The 22,566-nt window shown below is 46.3% G+C and overlaps 1 protein-coding gene across 1 annotated transcript in view; it reads left to right on the top strand.

Annotated features, from left to right (window-relative positions):
- The window catches only part of CHD1 (chromodomain helicase DNA binding protein 1), a 2,212,767-nt gene that overhangs the window by 1,980,949 nt on the left and 209,252 nt on the right, over nt 1-22,566 (top strand). Inside the window, exon 32 of the mRNA XM_069625454.1 lies at nt 3,922-4,062. Within this exon, the coding sequence (XP_069481555.1) occupies nt 3,922-4,062 (141 nt within the window). The remainder of the gene's footprint in view (nt 1-3,921; nt 4,063-22,566) is intronic.

The raw sequence follows: 22,566 nt of genomic DNA, 5'->3' as shown, positions 1-22,566 counted from the left end.
GGACTGTCATTGGATTGGGGCAGTATGACCCAGGAGACAGTGATTGGTTCAGTTTTAAAGCTAAAGTGAAACTGTTTTTTCTTTTACAGAGGGTTCCCAGACTGATGACTGTGAATATTCATGAGCATGTGAATCCATGCCAGACCCATGCTGGAGAACAAGCGTTACAGGTAAGTAACTTAAACTTTATATTTACTTAAAGTACTCGCTGAACTAAAGAAAATGCTTCTTTTTTTTTTTTTACACAATTGCCAATAGTGACCCTGTAGTTAGGGTTAAATTCTCTACTGGATTTTTCCAGACCTTTCGACCTGGTGGACCACGGTGTCCTTAAACAAATGCTGGGCCACTCACGTCAATGCTCAGACAAAGCGGTGCAATGGTTTCTCTCATTCCTGTCTGACAGTGAAGCAAGAATCCAATGGGGACAGTGAACAATCTCCAAAGTCTCCCATCTGGTGTGGTATTCCACAGGGGGCAAGTCTTTCACCATTACTTTTCAACCTTTGTTAGACCCCTCAGTTTGCTCTTGGACTAACTGGGTGTGTTTTTCACAAATTACGCTGATGACACTCAGCTAGTCAATGAAATCACTGGAGCATATGACAAAGATGCCACAACCGTATCTACGATGTACCATCTTGTAGAGGACTGGATGTCAAAGTATTGGCTATGCATCAACTGGGATAAAACCGAGTGAATGATCTTTGGCTCAACAGCTATACGTGCCAAATTGGACCCTGAATATACCAAATTTCAAATAGGTACTAACTGCATACCGGTCGCTGGGAAGGTGAAAAAACGGGTATCTAATTGGAGGCCTCACTTAACTCCGATGCATACGTTAACCAGATGACTAAAAGCTGCAATTATTCTCTCTCTTTTGAAAAACATCTGTACTTATATCTCTAAGGACACTGCAGCAACCATCACCCAAGCCACAGTGTTGTCCAAATTGGACTACTGCAACTCTATTAATTGGTGCCTCAAGTAACAATGTGGGGTAGTGCCAAAAAAGAATACACTTTAAAGTAGGATCTATTGTTCACAAATGTGTATATGGAACTGCCTCAACCTACCTAAAAACCCTGATACCACAATATCATCCCACTGCGTTCAGCAGAAAAAAAACAGATCATATGCCCAAGCTATAAGTGTGAAAAGGGGTTAGGAAAATCGCACGCTGTTAAAGCAGCTAAATTCCAGACTCTCATGCCCATTACTCTTACAGGGGACGATAATCTAAAAACGTTTAAGAAAGCTTTGAAAACTCATCTATTTAGGTAATTCCAGCCCATCTTCCGCTCAACTCTCCACGGTACCGATTTTGTCCTGTCATTGATGGAATGTACTTGTGTCTCAGCGCCCTAATGTCTGCAGGCTTTCAGCGCTTTATAAATAAATAAATCATTTAAAAAAAAATGATTTCCCATAGGCAGAGCATATTTTGGGTGGCTTATGACTTTGGCGCCGTTAGACAAATCTGCATTAAAGTTCACACATACTTGACCTGACTCTGAATTTTGTTTTGAAAATGTGTGGTTTCATCAAGAGAGGGCAAAGTTGAAGGGTGAGGGTTCCCAACATTTTTAAAATCTGGATAGACTTGAATGGGAAGACATTTTGGCTCGCGGCTACAGTCTGAACCACTGAATGGTCGCGATAGCATGCTTTTGTAAATTTGGTGTTAATCCACCCAGCGTTTTCTTTCTTTGTTTTAACTATTTCTTTATTTAACGTCGAAAGAATCGGTTAACAAAATATTTCTCTGTCCAGTCTGCAGACTCAGTTCCTAATTTGGGATCTGCAGATGCCTCTGGGCCAATCGAAGAGTTGCATACTGGCAACATACAACGGTGCCGATTGGTCAGCCAAGGAACATGATTGGGTTCACGATTGAAGCCATTTGTCTGTGAATAGCGCAGTAGAACAAAGTGGAAAAACGCACATCTGGACTTGTGGTGTTCATGAGAGTCCCTGGCATTGGAAAGGTGCAGAATATTTCTGTTTTTGGACATAAAAGAACTATAGATTTTCTGCTGTTCATGGTTTGATGGTCGGCTGACTATTTGGCTGTTCAATGACATCACTACATTAACCATGGTGGTACTCTGATGCTATGCATAAGGTGATTTATCTAATGTATATTTGTCTGTATGTGGAGTTGGGTTTTATTATTTTAAACGTATGGAAAAATGAGTGTGGGTTATAGTTTTGTTAAGGGCGTGCTGGTGTATGGGTATGGCGTCAGAATAATTAGGACTGTCGTGGACAGTTGCCAGCTTGTTCGGGCTATGGACCATTGGTCAGATTACCAATGGGGGATGATGTATATTGATTGCATGTATGTTGTGGTGGGTTTTATTATTTTACTGACAGTACAGACAGTAAAAGTAAGTGTGGGCCCTAGTTTTGTTAAGGGGGTTCAGAGTTGCCGTTTGGACTTGGGCAGTAGCTAGATTGTTCAGGTTATGGGAAGGGGTGCAAAGTTTGTCGTAACTTGTGATTTTGGGGTGTGGAGCTGTGGGTGTTGACCTTTTGGGCTGTGGTGTGGTGGCCATTCCCCAAACATTGTGGACACTGGCCTTGGCTATGAGGGATAATATATGGTATTGAGGTAAGCAATGGGCATAGCCTGTTTCAAGGAACAATGTGTACTTTGAGTTGATTAGTGGGTTTGCAATGTAGTCTGTAGAACTCTGTCTGTTGAAATGGCAAATACGTACTTTGAGGTGATTAGTAGGGTGTGCAATATAGTCTGACTATGGGGTTAAAGTTGGCAGTGTGACTGACCTGCTGCATGGGTAATGTGTACTCTGAGATGTTTAGTGGGATTTGTAAAATGGCTGAAGGTCATGCCCCAAGGACTGTGGACACTGGGCATTACTGTACGTTAGCCATAGGGACTATCCATGGTTCCAGGCGATATGATAAGTGGTAAATGGTCCCCGTGTTACAGATGGGGGGGGAAGTGAATGTGGGCTTAGTTTTAATAAGCAGTGCAAAGTTTTGGATATGGTGCCAGCCAGATTGTTTGGGGTATGAAAAGGAGGAGTTGATCTGTTGGGCGGTGGGCACCAAACAATATGGCCATGAGGGGTGATCTGCAGGACTGACTTTGGCAGTGGGCTTGGCATGCTGTTTTGCAAGTGTGCCGTTTTAAATCATTATTGGGTTTGCAAAATAGTCTGTGTGTGGGGTTAAAGTTGGCTCTGAGAATGGGCTGCTGGATGCTCATTGTCTACTTTGAGATAAGTGGGGTACTTTTACGTCCCGTCCCCTTTCCTCCTTACTCTATGGGCATACTTTGCAAGAATATCTGAAGTATTTTCCAGGGATTAGCTGTCAGGAATTCCCTCTCCTCACAGAGACCCATGAACACCAGCAGCCATTGCATTTGTTTTTTGTCCCCGTCCTCTGCTTCTGACCCTTTTGGCATGCGAGGTTGAGGTTGCATATTTTATTCTCTTTAGAGAAGGCCTGGATTCATGGTTCCCTATGAGGGGATTCCCTCTCCTTGTACTTCTATATAAACATTAGGGACTGGGCATTCCCCATAGAGTATGGGTGTAGTCCTGCAATCTGAGACCACCGACTTTAGAGATCACAACTCAAGCATGACAATTGGCTTGGTGGGGGTTTCTGCAACTCCCGCTCTGTAATGGCACCAAGTGTCTCTCTCGCTCTCGCTCTGTCAATGCCATAGTAGACTGTCGGCAGCGTCCCCTCCTGGCCGTGCAATGGATTTCATCAGAGTGTTAAAATGTTGCATTGTTAAAATGTGGTGTTCTTAACCTGTAATGAGAAATTGTCATTTATTTTTGTTTTGTTCATAGTGTATGTGCCTGACGGTATCGTACCATTATTTGGATAAGGTTTCATGTTTTCTTTTTGTCTCTCTTCTTGCCCCTCAAATCAAAGCTAAATGAAGTTAAACCAGAAAACAAAGATAAAATAAAAAAGGCCATCCTTCCAGAAACGCCAGTTCATATTACAGCAAGTAGTGATCCAGTTCCTATTTCAGAAGATTCTGAAGAACTTGACCAGAAAACCTTCAGTGTTGTAAGTAGTACTTGATACTGATATATTGAAATGTGCACCAACTAATTAAAGTGAGCGTACATCTTCTGTAATATTGTTTTGAAACACTTAAAATATAGTATTTATTTTTAGAGATTTAAATAATTATCTGAAATCTTGGAGAAGCACTTTTTAAATTGACTAAACATAGCCTATATACTGTGGCATTGCTGGAGATGAGTATATCCGAAAGGTTTGTGAATCTGTTTAATAGAAATACTATACCAACCGCTCCCTAATAACTGCTTTGTTATATTTCTCAAGCAAGCTGTTTTACTAAGCCCCATTATTTTAGGAAGCCCTAGGCTTGTTTTCAATAATTAGTCCGATGACCAGGAACATCTTCCTCCCAAAAATTCCTAATTTTTGCATGTTAAAATGGAATTCTTGTTTTTGGCAATTTTATGGCCACTTTTAGGGCCCCTGTTTGCTTTAACGTTTTTGGATCACTGGTTTCTTTTTGATGGCTAGAGATTCTCCTGAAGCTCCTCCACCACCCCTGCCATTGCAACCCTTTTTACCTTTGTAGGTATATGGCATAAGGTTGCATCACAGATGGCCTCCAGAGCACATGGTTCAAGAGCCTTTATCACCTCTGTTTTGCGACAGACATGCGTCGCACAGCCTGGATGCTGTTAGGCAGAATCCTGTGCAGTGCCCTTAGGGACCACTACACACAATTAAGACTACAGGTGGCAATACAAGGTTTACCTTTGGTACAAGCCTGTACTTCTATGTCAGAGTGGTAGCAGTGGCGGAGCAGCCAGGCTTATCTCAAGAGTATATGAGCAGTAGCAGAGATTACACAAAGGGACCACAATTACTGTGACTCAAGCAAACACTGACTCAAGGTTTCAGGTAGTAAAATAGAAGTACATTTATTTTTAAACCATTCGTTATTAACACAACACTTCTATTAAACTTCAATAAAAACCACACGTTAAATATACTACAACTAACCAATTCACTTTGTACAGTAAATCTCAAGGTAAGTACGCTGTGTTTGAATGAACCGGTGTAATGAACAAAACACGTTACCACGAATAAGATTGTGATCACTTTTTGACAGTTCCGTCTACTAAACAAACGCATATCAGTGACATGAAATGCTACCGGGGCAAAAACAACTTAGCACCTGAGATACCCCGAGTGAGTTGGAGACAAAAATCACAGGCAATATTTTGGTTAGGCAGGCATTATCAAGAAACACTCGGAGACAGGAGGTCAAAAGTCAAAGGGCCGGAGCCAGGGTCGAAAGACACCGGGGCCAGTTGCCAAAGATCACACGGTCAGACAGTTCATGATTCAACGTAGCCAAAAGTACTTCGATATTGTCAATGTTCGGAAGCAAAAGTTATAAGAAGGAGGAAAGACAAGGGCAAGCCTTGGAAATGAAGAAAAAGGGGATTCACCCAGTTTCCTCAACAGAATACAGTACCTTGTTCCAGTGGTGCAGCTAGTGCCCTGGCAGTTGTTCCATTTAGTTTCCTGCAGACCCACGATTCCTGGAGCTTAGTTGTGAAGGAGGACGTCTGAAGCCGACAGCAGCGACAAGGAATAAACGGTGCGCTCCTTAAAAACAGGAGAGGCTCTTCAGGTGGCTATCCGGACCACTACAGCAGTGTGCAGTGATTTCGACCACGGAAGAGGATCCTCGGGCTGTAGAATATGAGCTGGTTATCCCCACCAATTTCAAGGGAAGAAGACTCCGGACTGGATCTTCTGAGTCGTTGAAGGGCAGATAGCTCAGGACTGCAGCAGGGCTTCACCGGGACAGGGTAGTTGCAGCAGCCGTCGTTCTCTCTGCTTCTCTTCGGTTCCTTGTAGTTCCAGTGGCGCCTCTCTGACTTCTAGCCTAAGAGACCTGCCTTTTATGTGGAAAAAAACCCATTCACACAGCCTGGCTATCAATCACCCAGAAGGGGGGTTGTCCAGCCCAGACAACTACCCTGGCCAATCATGACACAGTGCGACTTGGGTTTCCTAGGATACCCTGTGCAGGGGGTGGCTACACCCCTCCCTCACATTCAGCCCACCTAGACACCCAGATGCCTTGAGGAGGGATTCTGGGCAGAAGCCCGCCAAAAGACAGTGAACAAAGAAGGCGAACCTAGTTTGCCGCGCAAAGTAAAACACAAGAAGGACTTTAACAAAAAGAAATGGCGAATAAACCCAACCGGAGCCAAGAGAAGGACGAATTGGTCAAGCGGGTTTATGTTCGAGGCTAATATAATAGCTAAGAACAGTACCACGTTTATCTAATATAATCGCGGTAGTAAAGTTAGGGTAGATACCACTGCCACCAGCCAAGTCTAAATGTTAAGAGCGAAACAATGCTCTAGGAGGTACAGATAGAAAGGGATACAAGTTAACCCTTTCCAGTACTCCATGGAAGATGGGGGGGGTGTACTGGATCTGTGGCAGATAGACTAAGTAAAGTTAATGGTAACTTTACCCTTTTCTGGGGGACAGTAGTCGCCTCAGAAATGGAGTCGAGGGAAGTCTCATAAACAACCCTGTGACACGGCACTGAAGGTGCTGTGTGACGCACCTAAAGAAGGGGGCTACTGAAGTGGTGTACTTCAGAGTCCACAATCAAAAAAACAGGGAGAAACACATATCAAAACACAGGTAAGAGTGGGGGAAAAGCTCTCACTCTTACCAAGTGGAAAAAAATAAACTTCAGAAGTCCAGCAAAGCTGCTGGGGGACTCACTAGGTGAGGGAAATTAGCCATAAATGTGAATTCTCCCTAACAGATGCGTGCCACTAGATTCAATATTGATGTACAAGAGCGCATTCTGAACCTCTCCTTCAAAGAGGTGTACCTGTTCCACTCGTCTACAGATGAGGAGCTCACGAAGAAAAAGTGAGCTCACAGACGGCCACGTCTCTAGCTATCTTAGCCAAACCCACTGGAAAGAGCTTCACCTACACTCAGGGCAGATTCAAGCACGGACCCAGATCCTTTGGGGGATTCAGGGGATTCAAAGATAGGAGGGCTCAGCAGCCGGATAGGTCACCCAGCTGCATAGACACAAATGACAGCACACCAAAGGGGTTTTTCCAGTCCCCCTCTCAAACCCCAGCATCCGATGCCAAGAAACAAGGATTGGGTAATCCAGGCCCACAGTTCTCCAGGCCCTTCACAATATGCATTGGCGTCCTCTGTTTTCGGGTCCCTGGATTGTGTCAGTAACTTCCACTTGTTTTCGACTTAACATACACAACTCCCATCCCCCTCACTACTTTAGATCGTATCACCGCCAGTGTTGGCGGAGATCGCTTCCGTTTTGCATGGCAATGCAGTGGAGGTGGTTCCTCCCTTGCAGAAAGGTAAAGGTTGCTATTTGAGGATCTTCGCCATACAGAATGAGGTAAGAGATTGAGAACCAATCTTTGCCTACCCCGCCTGAATTTCAAAATGCTTACTCCCGCATATATAGCGGAAGCACTGCGCTGGGGCGATTGGATGTACTCCCTGCACCTAAAGGATATGTACTTAAACATACCAACCTATCTGGCAATCTCACAGGCAGTTTATCAGATTCTCCGACTTGGGAAGACACTTCCATTACAAGTTTCTTCCCTTTGGTATTCCCGGGTAATCGGTGCGATACAGCGTATCAGAGAATATTCACAAGAGTCACAGCTATTTTAGCAGCTACCAGCCATTTCCACAGCAAATCGGAAACCTCAGCCTGATGGTACCAGCACCTGCTGCGGATCATGTCTGTATGTATACTGGCAGTCCTTACACCAGATTGAGGAGAATCCAGATCCACCTAGCAGAGAACTGGAGTCAGGAGCTAGGGTCATAGTCAGAGTGTCTATTACCAAGGAACTGACAGTGGACCTTCAGTGGTAGAGGGACGAGTGCAATTTGACGTGTAGTGCTCTGTTTGTGCAATCAGCGCACTCCTTGGGGATCGCCCTAGACTTGTCATTGGAGGGCTGTGGAGCCACCTTGGAGCTTACAGCTCTGCAACTAGTGCTCAGATCCTTTCTACCGTGTATTAAGGAGAAAGAAATTCTCATCAAGACAGACAGCCCAACAACAATGTTTTACCTGAACAAACGGGTAGGGACTTGTTTTCCCCCACCTCTTCAGGTTAACAATACAGATCTGGCACTGGGCCCTCTCTCAATATTTACTTTGAATGGATTGTGTCCTCCCACGTATTCCTCATCTTGTGATAATTCGTTTCGCCAGCTTCGCTGCATCGGAAAAAAAATTCGGCAGAGGGCGCTGTGCTCGAGGTTGTGGCGTCGAATGTCCCTCGACGGGCTCCGTACCGTGTCGACGTCACCGCTGGTATAAATGGCTCGAGCCGCACCCGTTGGCTTCAGTTCCGTTTTTCCGATTGCTTCGCAACTCGTGAACGGCGCGCTTCAGTATTTTCTATCGAAAACATTTCTTCTTCGACTCCCAAGACGGGTTTTAAGAAGTGTAGCGATTGCGGATCGAAGATGTCCATCACCGATCCCCATCTTATTTGTTTATGGTGTCTGGGCTCAGACCACCGAACGGGTGATTGTGGTTCTTGTCAATCGATGACTGAAAAGGCCCTCCGTGAGAGGAAAAGTAAGTTGGTGGTGGGGCGGGAGGCGTCGAAGGGCTCTTCGAAAGCCTTGTCAAAAAAATATTAAAAATCATCCAACTATAAAGAATCGGAACGCCGTAAAAGGCCCTCGAAGAGATCCCGATCTCGTAGCAGGTCGACACGATCTTCTTCCTCTTCCTCAAAAAAGCACAAGAGGAGACATAGATCTCCGTCGTCATCCGATTCGTCATTCGTCATCTGAATTGGTTCGATGCCCGACTAAATCGGCTTCCCCCCATCTAAATGGGAGAGCTTTAGGAAGAAAATGTTGCAGGTCTCCGATAACGCGCTATCGACTCCCTCGAAGAAACCGCAGAAAAGTCAGACCCCGGTTGCTCTTTTAGACGACGCAGGGAAGTCGGGAACTACAACGGCCAAACCGAGTAGTACCCATAAGTCTCGAGTCGACAAATCATCGAGAGACCCTCGAGGATCGAGTATCTTGCCGATCCCTCATAAAAAATTTAAATTATCGAAGTGGGTTACAACTTTATCGGCGCCGACTACTTCGACGTTGAAGCCTACTTCATCTTCGACGCCTTTGTCGAAGACTTCCTCGAGTGTGTCGAAGATTCCTTCGATGACCACCTCGAAGAAAACTCTCATTCCAACGACAACTTATGAGGAGGAAGAGAGAAGGTTTACACCTTTAACAAGATCTGACTTTTTTAAATCCATGTCCTCCATTTTTGAGGAATCTTGTTCAGAGGAAGAGAAATCACTCCCCATGGAGTAAAATATGGAACTAGACAAGTTCCAGAAGAACTGGTAGATCCTCAGTCTAAAATGAGAAACCTGTCTGAAACTCTACATTCTGCCAGTGGTGTGGACACATCACCTGAATTGGAGTTTGCTGCACCTGATCCTGCAGACCATGCGGACTCAGGGTACAGGAATCTGATGAGTAGGGTGATTGAGTATATGGGTTGGGGAAGAGCTTCCCCTACATTTAAACAGGATGACATGACGGATATTATAGTCAGAGGCCCTTAGAAAGATCCAATTCTTCCTTTTCATAAGGCATTACAGAGAACAGCAGAGAGAAACTGAGAGAAACCAGATAGCATTGCTGCAACAGATAACAATCTCCCAAAAAAGTACAGAACTTCGTCTTCTGATCCAGAATACCTGAGTAGACCCCCTACTCCAGAAAGCTTGGTAGTTCAGACAGCTAATACATCCAGGCAGACAGCATACCCAACCATACCTCCAGACAGGGAGGATAAAAAGGTTGATGCCTGGGCTCGTAAGGTTTTTACTTCGGGTAGCATGGCCTTAAAATCTACCAATGTAACCTGTACCCTGGCCAGGTTCACACATACCCTGTGGGAATGTATTTCGGCGGCGGCTGAAGATATTCCGGAAGGCAAGGAAATGGAAGGCTTCCTGAATATAGTCAATGACGGAAAGGAGGCGATGGGGGAATGTCTCCAGTCTGGACTGGATACTGCTGATAGTATCTGTAGATCCATGGCTTCAAGCACGGTATTACGCAGGTTTGCGTGGTTGAGGAAGTCGGGGTTCGCACCGGATGTGCAGAACAGGCTCCTCAACATGCCCTTTGATGGCTCGAGGCTGTTTGGTAGTAAGGCTGATGAGAGCCTAGAAAAACTACAGACCTCGAAAGGGGCAGCAAAGTCCCTTAGTGCCTCTATGCGACAGCCCCAGAGACCCTATTCGTGCACATCTTCCTGGAGGGGTCGTCCTTTTCGATACTACTCCTCTGTTAGTAGAGGAAGAGGACAAGCCTTTCAAAGGGGCAGAAGAAATGTCACTCGTGATGGACGAGGAAAGACGACAAAGCCATCTTCAGGAACGGCATATATGCCCTCAGCCGCTCCTGCAGCAGCCTCCAAATCTCTGAGGTCTTATCTTACAAAACACCAGTGGGAGGCAGGATCTCTCAGCATCTGAAAGAATGTCGGGGCATTACTTCAGATGCTTGGGCACTGGAAACAGTAGCTCAGGGTTACTGCCTTCCTTTCCTAAAAAGACCTCACGATCATCCACCGGGAGCCAGTTCGACCAAGATTCCAGACCCGCTCCTTTGGCAGGAAGTTATAACCCTGCAAGAGAAAGGTGCAATAGAACATGTACCTGTAGCGGAGAGGAACAAAGGCTGGTACTCCCCCCTACCCCCCTACTTTCTCATCCCCAAAAAGGACGGAGGATTGAGACCCATCTTGGACTTGAGAAAATTAAACAATTTCCTCAGGAAGGACAAGTTCAAGATGGTAACCCTTTCTCAGATCCTTCAGGCTCTCCAACTCCAAGACTGGTTGGTATCATTGGAGCTTCAGGATGCTTATTTTCGTGTGCCGATCCATCCCAAGCACAGAAAATACCTGAGGTTCGCAGTTGGCGGTTCTCACTTTCAGTTTCGAGTTCTGCCATTCGGGCTAACCTCCGCTCCGGGGGTTTTCACCAAGTTGATGGCAATGGTGGCAGCGAGTCTCAGGAGAGGGGGGATTCACGTCTACCCCGATCTGGAAGACTGGCTAATAAGAGCACGTTCCCCAGAACAAGCTCAGGAACACCTGTTGATCACCTGCCACTTCCTCCACAACCTGGGCTTCTCCCTCAATTTCAAGAAGTCCCACATGATACCATCCCAAAAACTCCAGTTTACAGGAGCAGTCTTGGACACTTCCTCGGGCAAAGCCTCGCCGCCCAAAGTGAGAGCTCTCCACACCCAGCAGATGGTAACAAAATTTCAGAAAGCCCAGCACCTGCCGGCCTTCGATTTCTTGAGGTTGCTTGGCCTCATGGCATCCTGCATTTTTCTGGTGCCAGTGTTAGGGACAAATCTCTGTAAAGGCTAATTTCCCAAACCTAGTGAGTCCCCCAGCAGCTTTGCTGGATTTTTTAGGTTTATTTTTTTCTCCTGCTAAGAGTGAGACTCTCTTACTCCCACTCTTAGACATGATTTGAGGTGTTCCTTTATCTTTCCATGTGTTTTATGGGCTATGGGGTCTTTTACTGCATAGGGTCTCATGTGTTTTTGATGTGGGTTACACAGCACCCTCTGTGCCGTAACCCAGGGGTGTCGTAGCGACCCCCCAACATAGACTCCATACCCTGGGACTGACTACTGTCTCCCAGGGCATGTAAAGTCACCATTGGCTTTACTAGTCCCAAATTATTAACAGAAACCAGTACAAACCATCATATTGTGGACGTACTGGTCGGGCAATTCGATTGCCCCGGGGTCTATTGTTCGAGGGGGCATGTCTCCATCCCCTCTGATCGAGTTTTGGCTGGTCGCAGTGGATACTACTTTTTATTTCGACCGCAAATATCTCTATGGGATTTTCCCATTGTTCAAGGCTACCAACTTTAATTATTTAAATCGTATAGCCTCGAACATACCGCCGGTTTATTTATTTAATATTAATTCACCGGTTGGTATTTTTTGCCAGAACTCGATTCTAAAATGGCGTTTGTGTTCTCTTCTGTGACTCCAACCCAAGTCGAGCCCTTTGTTCCACTTTTTGGCGGGCTTTTCACACGAGCCTCCAAAAGTGGTGCCACTCTGTCTGGGTACCACAGGGGGTGTGCGAGGGGGTTTAGGCACCCTGGACTGAGTTGCCTTGGCAACTCAAGTCTCACTCTTGTGTGATTGGCCCAACCACTTAGCATGTTTGATTGACAGCTGGGCTGAATGAATGGGGGTTTGCTGCATAAAAGCAGGGCTTTGGGGACTGGAACTTCAGAAGTCGCCACAGGACCTGAGAATCCGAGGAGGGAGAAGCTGAGCCGACCTGCAACGACGACACCACCAGTGGAGCCCTGCTGAACAGTCTCACCACTTTTCCCGACGACAAAGGAGATCTCCAGTCCGGAGAGTCTTCTTCCTTTAACTGGTGGGGCTGACCAGTTTTGCCTTCTTTTCACCTTCCTGGAGCATCTCGTGGCCGCCTTGCCCGTGCCAAGCACCCCGGCAACCGGAATACCACGGTTTACCACTACCGCGAAGAGAAGGGTAGTACCTTTTAACCGAACGAACTCCGCGGCTGGTTTCTTCCCTGGCAGTGCAACGACCTTCATCTTTCCTCCACGGCGAGACCTCCTCTTCCTCTGGACGAAACACCGACTTTCACCCGCTGCCAGGAACAACTGCCCCCGCTGGAGCTTCCTTCACACTTAAGGTACTGTGTCCCGCCTGGCTTCCCTTGCGACAGATCGTTTGGGGTGATAGTAAAGCCTCGACTTTCTAACCTGAGCTGGCCTGGGACAACCTAGCTAACTTTTCCTGACTTTAATTTCATCCTTTGTGTGCAAACTATCTACAAGACTCTTTGGGCATAACCCCACTGTGTGAACCTGGACCCCTTCTGCTTGCTCTCTCCAAGAGCTGGGCCTTGCAATTGACTTCCTTGCTCTCCAGTAGAACTCTGCCTATCCTGCCTTACTGTGGTTCTTTTAAAAGTATTGAAATTTGTGTGCTTCCATAACTCTGCCTTTTTCCCTCCCTTTTTAATAACTTATTAGAGTGCCATGTTATGTTAAGCGCTCACCTCTGTCTGAAAATAAGTGGTGTTTCTCACTAGGACTTGTCTAATAAGTAATTAGGGTTGTATATATAATAGTGACTGTGTGCTGAATTTACTTTTCTCTTTATGCTAGTGTGTTTCTTTAAATAAATAATTATATACTTTTACACCAAAGCTCTGGTCAGTGTTTGCTTGTGCTACTGTATCTCTGTACCTATTGTGTATTCTCTACATACTGCCTAACTCTTCTTGAGGGAAGTCTTGACTGTTCAGCCACAGCTACAAAGTGAATCTGTGTGGTACAGACTGCTACCAAGTTGGTTTACTGCCGAACACCTGTAGTCTTAAATCTTTTGCAGTGGTCCCTAAGGGAACTGCACAGGTTTCTGCCTAACAGCCAGAAGCCAGATTGAGAATGAGATCTCTCCAATGGGCCTTCAGAACGCAGTGGTCCCAATTCTCAGGGAATATGTCAGATCTTCTGCAAGTCCTGAGCGCAGTTACTCAGGATCTATCATGGTGGGCTTGCAAAGACAACATTCTCAAGGGAGAATCCTTTTGGCAACCATGGCCGGAGATAACAGTAGTGACGGACGCCTCACTCAAGGGGTGGGGAGCACACACCAACGATCTGACAATCAGCGGACGTTGGTCTCCATCAGAGTCCAAACTACACATCAACCTTTTGGAGCTGAGAGCAATCAGGCTAGCTCTGAAGGCCTTCCTGCCCTCCGTACAGGGAAAGAATGTCCTGATAATGACAGACAATACAGTGGCCATGTACTACCTCAACAAAAGAGGAGGCGTAGGATCGCTACCTCTGTGCAGAGAGGGAATGCAGCTCTGGTTCTGGGCAATACGAGAAGGAATCGCTCTATCGGTAGTTCACCTAGCCGGAGAGCAGAACACGGCATCAGACGCTCTGAGCAGGCAGAGCACAGTCTCCCACGAGTGGGAGTTGGCTCAGGAAGTCCTTCTGGAAATCTTCGCCCTTTGGGGAACCCCTCAGGTGGATCCGAAAGTGCGATCAGTACTGCGCAAAGGAATTCCTCCGAGAGGAGCTCTGGGAGACGCGTTCGTATTGGATTGGGATTTTCCCCTGCTGTACGGGTTTCCTCCAGTCCCCGTGATTCCTCAAGTAATCGGGAGGTTGAGAAAGTTCAGGAAAACCATGATCTTAATTGCCCCGGATTGGCCAGGAGAACGTGGTACCCGGACCTTCTGGACATGTCCATCTGCCCTCAAGTATGTCTTCCACAAAGAGAGGATCTTCTCTCGCAAGAGGACGGTCGGGTTCTCCATCCAGAGGTCAACACGCTCAACCTTCATGCATGGTTTCTGAGAGGTTGAGATATAAGGATTGGGTCTTCCGGATGACCTTATGGAGATTTTGCTTTCGGCCAGAAGGCCAGCAACAAAATCCTTGTACCGGTGTCGTTGGAATAAGTTCAGTAACTGGTGCAAAGATAGAGATGTGGACCCTTTTCAATGTGGCACACCAGTGGTGCTTTCTTTCCTGTTACATCTAGCCAATCAGGGGCTCCAGATAGGAACAATCAAAGGACACCTGGCTGCGCTTTCCATTTTTAAGCATACCTCGGAAGAGGTTTCTTATTTTAAAATACCATTAATAATACAATTCCTGAAAGGACTTACAAATGTATATCCACCAATACCATTCCATGTTCCAACTTGGGATTTGAATCTAGTTCTTAAATTCTTGACATGTATACCATTTGAGCCTCTGCACTCATGCCCATTGAGGCTTCTGACATTAAAAACTGTCCTTCTGGTGGCATTAACATCAGTCCGCAGGGTTAGTGAACTACAGGCTCTCTCATGTAAACCTCCATATACCACTTTTTATAAGGACAAAGTAATTCTGAAAGTTAAACCATCTTTCTTACCAAAAGTAGTTTCCGACTTCCATTTGTCGCAGAAAATTGTTTTACCAAAATTTTATCCTCCTCGTCATTTGGGAAAAGAAGAGGAGAGATTACATAGGCTGGACCCCAAAAGGGCCCTCGGCTTTTACATTTCAAGATTGACAAAATTACGCCAAGACGGCCAGCTTTTTGTGGGATACACAGGTCGTAAATTGGGTTTAGCGGTGACCAAACAAACCGTATCCCGCTCTATTATTCTTGCTAGATTGGAATGCTACAGACTAGCGGGGAAAGACCCACCGGATGGGCTACGTGCTCACTCCACAAGGGGAATGGCCACTTCTGCGGCTTTGAAGACTGTTTGGATACCGTATCCTCAAATGAGGGTTTATTTTCCAGGGTAGTACATGAAAACAAAAACTAGTACTCCCGCCTCCAGATTGATCACTGCTATGGGAGTCTATCACAAGATGAGGAATACGTGGGAGGACACAATCCATTCGAAGAACGAGTTACTTACCAACTGTAACGTTCTTTCGACTGGATGTTCCTCCCACATATTCCTCATCGACCCTCCCAACCTACCCCGCAGTAAAGTTTATACTTTCTTGCAATTTCCTCTCACGATGGGCCTATCAGTCACAGCATACGCCTATATGTTCCACGAGTATTTCCTCGAAAAAACAGAACTGAAGCCAACGGGCGCGGCTCGAGCCATTTATATCAGCCGTGACACAACACGGTATGGAGCTCGTCGAGGGACATTCAATGCCACGACCTCGAGCACAGCGTCCTCTGCTGAACACATTTTTTCCGATGCAGCGAAGCTGGCGAAACAAATTATCACAAGATGAGGGATATGTGGGAGGAACATCCAGTCGAAAGAACGTTACAGTTGGTAAGTAACTTGTTCCTCTCAGCCATTCATCTTCTGGCCAAAGAAAAGTCGCACAGCAGGAAACGTGAAATTAAAAAGCTTCTCCCAGAGTAAGTCGGACCTGGTGGCAGGCAAGCACCGGGAGAGCTTTCCGAGCGAAGATCGCTCCTTTTCCGACTGGCGCGGGCCACAGAAAGCCGGAAGAAGCAATTTGCTGGACCGTTGGGGTAGCAGAAGACCTGGAGGCAGTGGAGCGAGCGGACCCAGTGAGTTCACTACTGTATTGTGACACCGGAGCACTCCGTTATCGCCCGCTGGGCAAGTCTGGGTGCATTAAATTCTGAAATAATATAAGGAGACTGAAGTGCCAAACATATTATTTTGAATACCTAACTGATGTAAAGCAGCATAATAAAACTTTTGAAAACCAAGCTGACTCAAAGAGTAGAAATTGGCAGAATAAGAACTTGACAAGCAGACCAGAAGGGTGTGATTGTATTTATGTGGGTCAGGATAATTGCCAGCAACAAGAGTGCAATATTCTGAGAAAGCAGTACAAACAACTATTTCCAAAGCCAAAAGAGAGTAATATCAAGGCAAGTTAAAAAGAACCAATATTGCCAAAGCCAAGAGAGGGCAATTAAGAATCCAAGTGTTTGCAAATCCTATTGCCAGTATGTAGAAGAAGCAGGAAGAGGACCTGGTCTAAACCCACATTGCCAAAGAAGTGAAAGAGTGAGAGAAAACAATGTTCAATATTTGTTTAATACAGAAGTGGGGAAACGATTGGCAGGAAAGCTGCCTTTCTGACTGAAGATATTCAGAAGGAGAGTAGCATACCCTTCATTGCCTCTGGCAATCACAATTGTGTAACAAACCGTGCCAATGTGTTTCTTGTCTTCCCAAAAGTAGTAGTAAAACGTGATGTTCTTGAAAAGCAAAAGATATTGCTGAAGTATTTGAAGCAAACCTTTACCACTGTTAAGAATTTCAATCAGGCGACACACACCTTGGTCTCGGCCTAGTATGCAGCGCACGACTGAAATGCTTATCTTTTTATGTTATATAGATTCAATATTGAGATGGTACACCACTCATATCACGCCCCTTTTCAAATACACCAGGTGACCATGAACCAGGCTGGTTGGTAAAATGCAATGTTTATTTATTTATTTTAAAATTCAAAAGAAATCGTAACCCTTTTTAATGTGGGGCAGCAATCACCAATGGGGTGGTAATTACAGGGATAATGTGAGCAATGCACTTGGTTTAACCTTCTAGTGGAACATATACACAGCACAGTGGAATAGGAGCTCTTTTTGGTTTCGGAAAGATAGCACCCAAGTTAGAATTTCCCCCTGCAATGTTCCCTCAACCTACAAATAATCAACTCTGAGTGGATAAACAGAAGCAGCAGGCAATCAGGAATAAGAAACAGGAAACTGAATCCAAATCTGACCTTCCCTCTCCGAATCAGAGAAAAACGGATTTTAAAACCCTTGGCAATGTTATGAAATTAAACTCGGAAATGGATAAATAAATAATGAATGTGTGTTAAAAAACTTGAAGCAAGTATAATTCCTCACTAAAGCAACAATGCAAAGACACTAACAATCGCAAAGAATGGATTACCAAAAGCATCCAGTTCGAAAATGAGTGGAAAGTTTAAAACAGATTGCAGCAAAATGACACGTTGGAAACTTTGCAAATTTTTCTATTCCCGCCTGAAATTACCCAAACGGTTTTTAATTAAAACTGGTGAAATACACTGATTTGGAGTGCGGTTCTTGGGTTGGGGAATAGAGGTATATCCCAGGGATATTCTAGAAGTGAACTAGGTCACTAGCTATGAAACTGGGTGAGTTTTGCAAGATATAAAAAGGTGTGCTTTGAGTAAAATGGAGCTTTGAAATAGGAAAGGAAATCAGTTGTGACAAGAACAGTTTTACTTTACACTAGAGTATTAAGGCTAAGCCACCAAAGATTGACACAATAAGAGCCAGGGTTTGTTCGTGACTTCAACCCTGCCACCCCAGCGACCAACCCTTGCAGAAACCAGTCCAATCATTCGAAATAGGACTAATGGCTTAGGATTACACAAGACAAAATTACTAAAGATATGGCACTAGCACTAGAAATCAAGGGCAGGGTTGCAAGAATGATTCTAACAGTTTTAACATGTTATTAGGGTAAGGATAGGATGGCTTTGATAGTAGGATAAGGACAAATACAAGATATGCTATTGGTTTCTATGGGGTGGCGATTATACTGGGTCCACTTTTTAGTTTTGGGATTTTTGGACCGTCAACGGTTCTGGTCACTATACAGCAGCGCGCCTTGCAAACAGCTGGGCAGTTCTGGTCACGGATGGCACTGCTGGACTGGCAATTCTGGTCACTGCATATTAAAGGTCAGCTGGATGACAGGATGGCATGCAGTTAGGGGGCAGCAAGCCAGGCTGGTCCAGGATGCTTCTCAAAAGAATACCACAGCTTTCCCCTTTTTAGTGGGAGATTAGTGGGGTTTCAGAATTGAGGCCTTGCTGGGAATAGGATCGGCACTGCTTGGGTTTTGCAGTGGGCCCTTGAATAGGGTCAGCAATGCTTTGACCTTGTAGTTGGGATCTGGAATCTGGATGGATGGAAAAGGTACGTCACTAAGAGAGTGTGTCTAGAGTCTTGTCAGAAACTCTTATTTATAATGCCTAGTGACATCATAGACTATCTTGCTGGGCCAGCTTAGCTAAGCCCGCCTCTAAACAACTGGATTGGACAATCAATGTTGGTTGCCTCCCCTGGGATGTGACTCAGTTCAGGAGGTTGTCCAGATGCTTGAAATGTTTCAAAAACATGCTGCTGCAGGTGCTGCTCCACACCGCCCCCAAGCAGCAAGCCTCGGAGGCAACATCCGTGCTACCGACCCCTAACAAGCCCCCTTGTGAGGCCATTCCAGAGGCTTCAGTTCATCGGAGCAGTCATAGACACTCGGGTGGCCAAACCCCCCACCCCCCCAACCCTGAGGGCAGAGTCAACAGAATTGCTCAGATGCTGAACCAGTTCCGGAACCATGCCTCCTTACCAGCAGCTTCCTTCCTTCACCTTTTAAGCCTCATGGCCTCCTGTATCTTTCTAGTGCCAGAGGCCAGGCTGCGCATGAGATCTCTTCAATGGCTGTTACGAAGCCAGTGGTCTCAGTACCTCGGAGCCCTCTCGTACTCCCTCAAGGTATCCAGGGCAGTGGTCGACGACCTTGGTTGGTGGCGACAGCAGCAATCTCATGATGATGCAGCCCTTCTGGCCGCCTTGGCCTCAGGCCGAGTGGTTACAGATGCGTCTCTGAAGGGTTGGGGCGGACATGCAGGTGAATGGCATTTGGTCGGCAATGGAAGCCAGGTGGCACATCAACAGGCTGGAGTTGCGGGCCATCAGGTTAGCCGTATGAGCATTTGCTTCTTCTCTGAAGGTGAAGCATGTCCTGATTCTGCCAGACAATACGGTAGCCATGCACTACCCGAACAAGCAAGGTGGCGTGCGCTCCCTTGCCCTCTCCAGAGAGGCGATACCGCTATGGTTCTGGCTTTTGGAGAACCGGATATTGGCCTCAGCAGTTCATCTGGCGAGGTCGGAGAACATTTTGGTGGATGCTCTGAGCAGGCAGAGAACGGTCTTGCATGTGTGGGAAGTGTGCCAGGAAGTCCTAGAGGCGGTCTTCTCTTGCTGGGGAACTCCAGTAGTGCATCTGTTTGCCACATACTCCAACAGGAAGTGCAGATAGGTTTGCTCGAGGGAATTCCCAGTGAACTCCACGCTATGGGATGAGTTTCTAGTGGTCTGGACCTTCACCCTTTACTATGCCTTCCCTCTGATTGCTGTCATTCCATGGGTTCTCAGGAGGTGTCAAGAAACCCTGATCTTGATTGCCCTGGACTGGGCAAGGAGGACATGGTACTCTGACCTTCTGGACTTGGCCCTCTGCCCACCACTCCACTTGCCTCATTGGCCGGATCTCCTACTTCAGTTGGAAGGTTGGGTGCTCCATCTGTTAGGGAGAATTCTCTGTAAAGGCTAATTTCCCAAACCTAGTGAGTCCCCCAGCAGCTTTGCTGGATTTTTGGGGTTTATTTTTTCTCCTGCTAAGAGTGAGACTCTTTTTCTCCCACTCTTAGACATGATTTGAGGTGTTCCTATGACTTTGTATGTGTTCTATGGGCTATGGGGTCCTTTACCCCATAGGGCTTCATGTGTTTTTGATATGTGGGTTACACAGCACCTTCCGTGCAGTAACCCAGGGGTGTCGTCGCGACCCCCAAACATAGACTCCATACCCTGGGACTGACTACTGTCTCCCAGGGCATGTACAGTCACCATTGGCTTTACTAGTCTCAAATTGTGAACAGAACCAGTACAAACCATCATATTGTGGACGTACTGGTCGGGGCAATTCGATTGCCCTGGGGTCTGTTGTTCGAGGGGGCACTGTTCAGTCCCCCCCGACAGAGTTTTGGCTGGTGGCAGAGGATACTACTTTTTATATTCGACCGCGAATATATTCCTATGGGATTTTCCCATTATTCGAGGCTACCACTTTTTTAAAATAGCCTCGAACATACCACCGGTTTATTCAATTAATATAAATTCACTGGTTGGTATTTTTTGCCGAAACTTGGTTACAAAATGGCGTTTGTGTTCGCTTCTGTGACTCCAACCCAAGTCGAGCCCTTTGTTCCACTTTTTGGCGGGCTTCTCCACAGAAGCCTCCAAAAGTGGTGCCACTCTGTCTGGGTACCACAGTGGGTGTGGGAGGGGGTTTAGGCTCCCTGGACTGAGTTGCCTCAGCAACTCAAGTCGCACTCTTGTGTGATTGGCCCAAGTGGTGAGCCGCCCGGCTCACCACTTAGCATGTTTGAATGACAGCTAGGCTGAATGAATGGGGGTTTTCTGCATAAAAGCAGGGCTTTGGGGACTGGAACTTCAGACGTCGCCACAGGACCTAAAGAATCCGAGGAGGGAGATGCCGAGCCGACCTGCAACGACGACACCACCGGTGGAGCCCTGCTGAACCGTCTCACCACTTTTCCCAACAACAGAGGAGATCTCCAGTCCGGAGAGTCTTCTTCCTTTAACTGGTGGGGATAACTAGTTTGCCTGTCTTTTCGCCTTCCTGGACCATCTCGTGGCCGCCTTGCCCGTGCCAAGCACCCCGGCAAACGGAATACCACGGTTTACCACCACCGCGCAGAAGAGGGTAGTGCCTTGTAACTGGGAAACTCTGCGGCTGGTTTCTTCCCTGGCAGTGCAACGACCTTCATCTTTCCTCCACGTCGAGACCTCCTCTTCCTCTGGACGAACCACCAACTTGCACCCGCTGCCAGGAACAACTGCCCCCGCTGGAGCGTCCTTCCCAATTCAGGTACTGTGTCCCACCTGGCTTCCCTTGCGACAGATCGTTCGGGGTTACAGTAAATCCTCGACTTTCTAACCTGGGTTAGCCTGGGGCCTGTTAACTAACTTTTCCTAACTTGATCTCAATCTTTTGTGGACTATCTACAAAGACTCTTTCAGCATAACCCCACTGTGTGATCCTGGACACATTTTGCTTGCTCTCTCTAAGAGTGGGCCTGGCATTTGAACTTCCTTGCTCTCCAGTAGACTTTGCCTAACCTGCCTCACTGTGGTTCTTTGAAAGGTATTGAAATTGTGTGCTTCCTTAACTTTGCCTTTTCCCTCGCTTTTTCTATAAGTTATTAGAGTGCCATCTTATGTTAAGCGCTCACCTCTGTCTGAAAATAAGTGGTGTTTCTCACTAAGACTTGTCTAATAAGTAATTAGGGTTGTATATATATAATAGTGACTGTTGAATTTACTTCTTTTTGTTCTAGTGTATTTACAAGTGTGTCTTTAAATAATTATATACTTTTACACCAAAGCTCTAGTCAGTGTTTGCTTGTGCTACTGTATCTCTGTACCTATTGCGTATACTCTATATACTGCCTAACTCATCTTGAGAGAAGTCTGACTGCTCAGCCACAGCTACCAAGTAAATCTGGGTGGTACAGACTGCTACCAATTGGGTTTACTGCCAACCACCTGTAGTCCTAAATCTTTTGCAGTGGTCCCTAAGGGAACTGCACAGGTTTCTGCCTAACACCATCCAAACCCGGAATCCCTCCACCTACATGCGTGGCTCTTAAGAGGAGGAGTTATGGTGACTGCCACCTCTGAGGTGCTGCTGGCTTCACGCAGACCGTCCACAAGGTCACTGTATGCGTGCTGATGTAGAAGATTCAAGGCGTGGTGCAGGTAAATCAAGATTGACCCCATCCCTTGCCCCACCACTACAGTGATGGAGTTCCTTCTGTCACTGGCCTCGTCTCGGGCCTTCTGGTCACCACAGTCAAAGGATACTTGGCTTTGTGTTCAAAAAGTCTCCGGATTACAGGTCTTTCTTCACAATCCCGGTTATGGCCCAATTCCTGAAGGGCCTTGTTAATGTTTCTGCCTGCTCCCTTTGTAATCCTCATGTTTCTAATGGCAACCCCTTTTGAGCTTTTGCATTCTTGCTGTTTGTGGTTGGAGACCTATTTCCTAGTGGCCATCACATTGCCAAGACAGGTCCGCGAGCTGCATG

Source organism: Ambystoma mexicanum, chromosome 6p, assembly GCF_040938575.1.
Source record: "Ambystoma mexicanum isolate Mex_15411 chromosome 6p, UKY_AmexF1_1, whole genome shotgun sequence".
Lineage (NCBI taxonomy): Eukaryota > Metazoa > Chordata > Amphibia > Caudata > Ambystomatidae > Ambystoma > Ambystoma mexicanum.
Note: the sequence above shows the minus strand (reverse complement) of the source record. Positions and strands in the feature narration are given on the sequence as shown.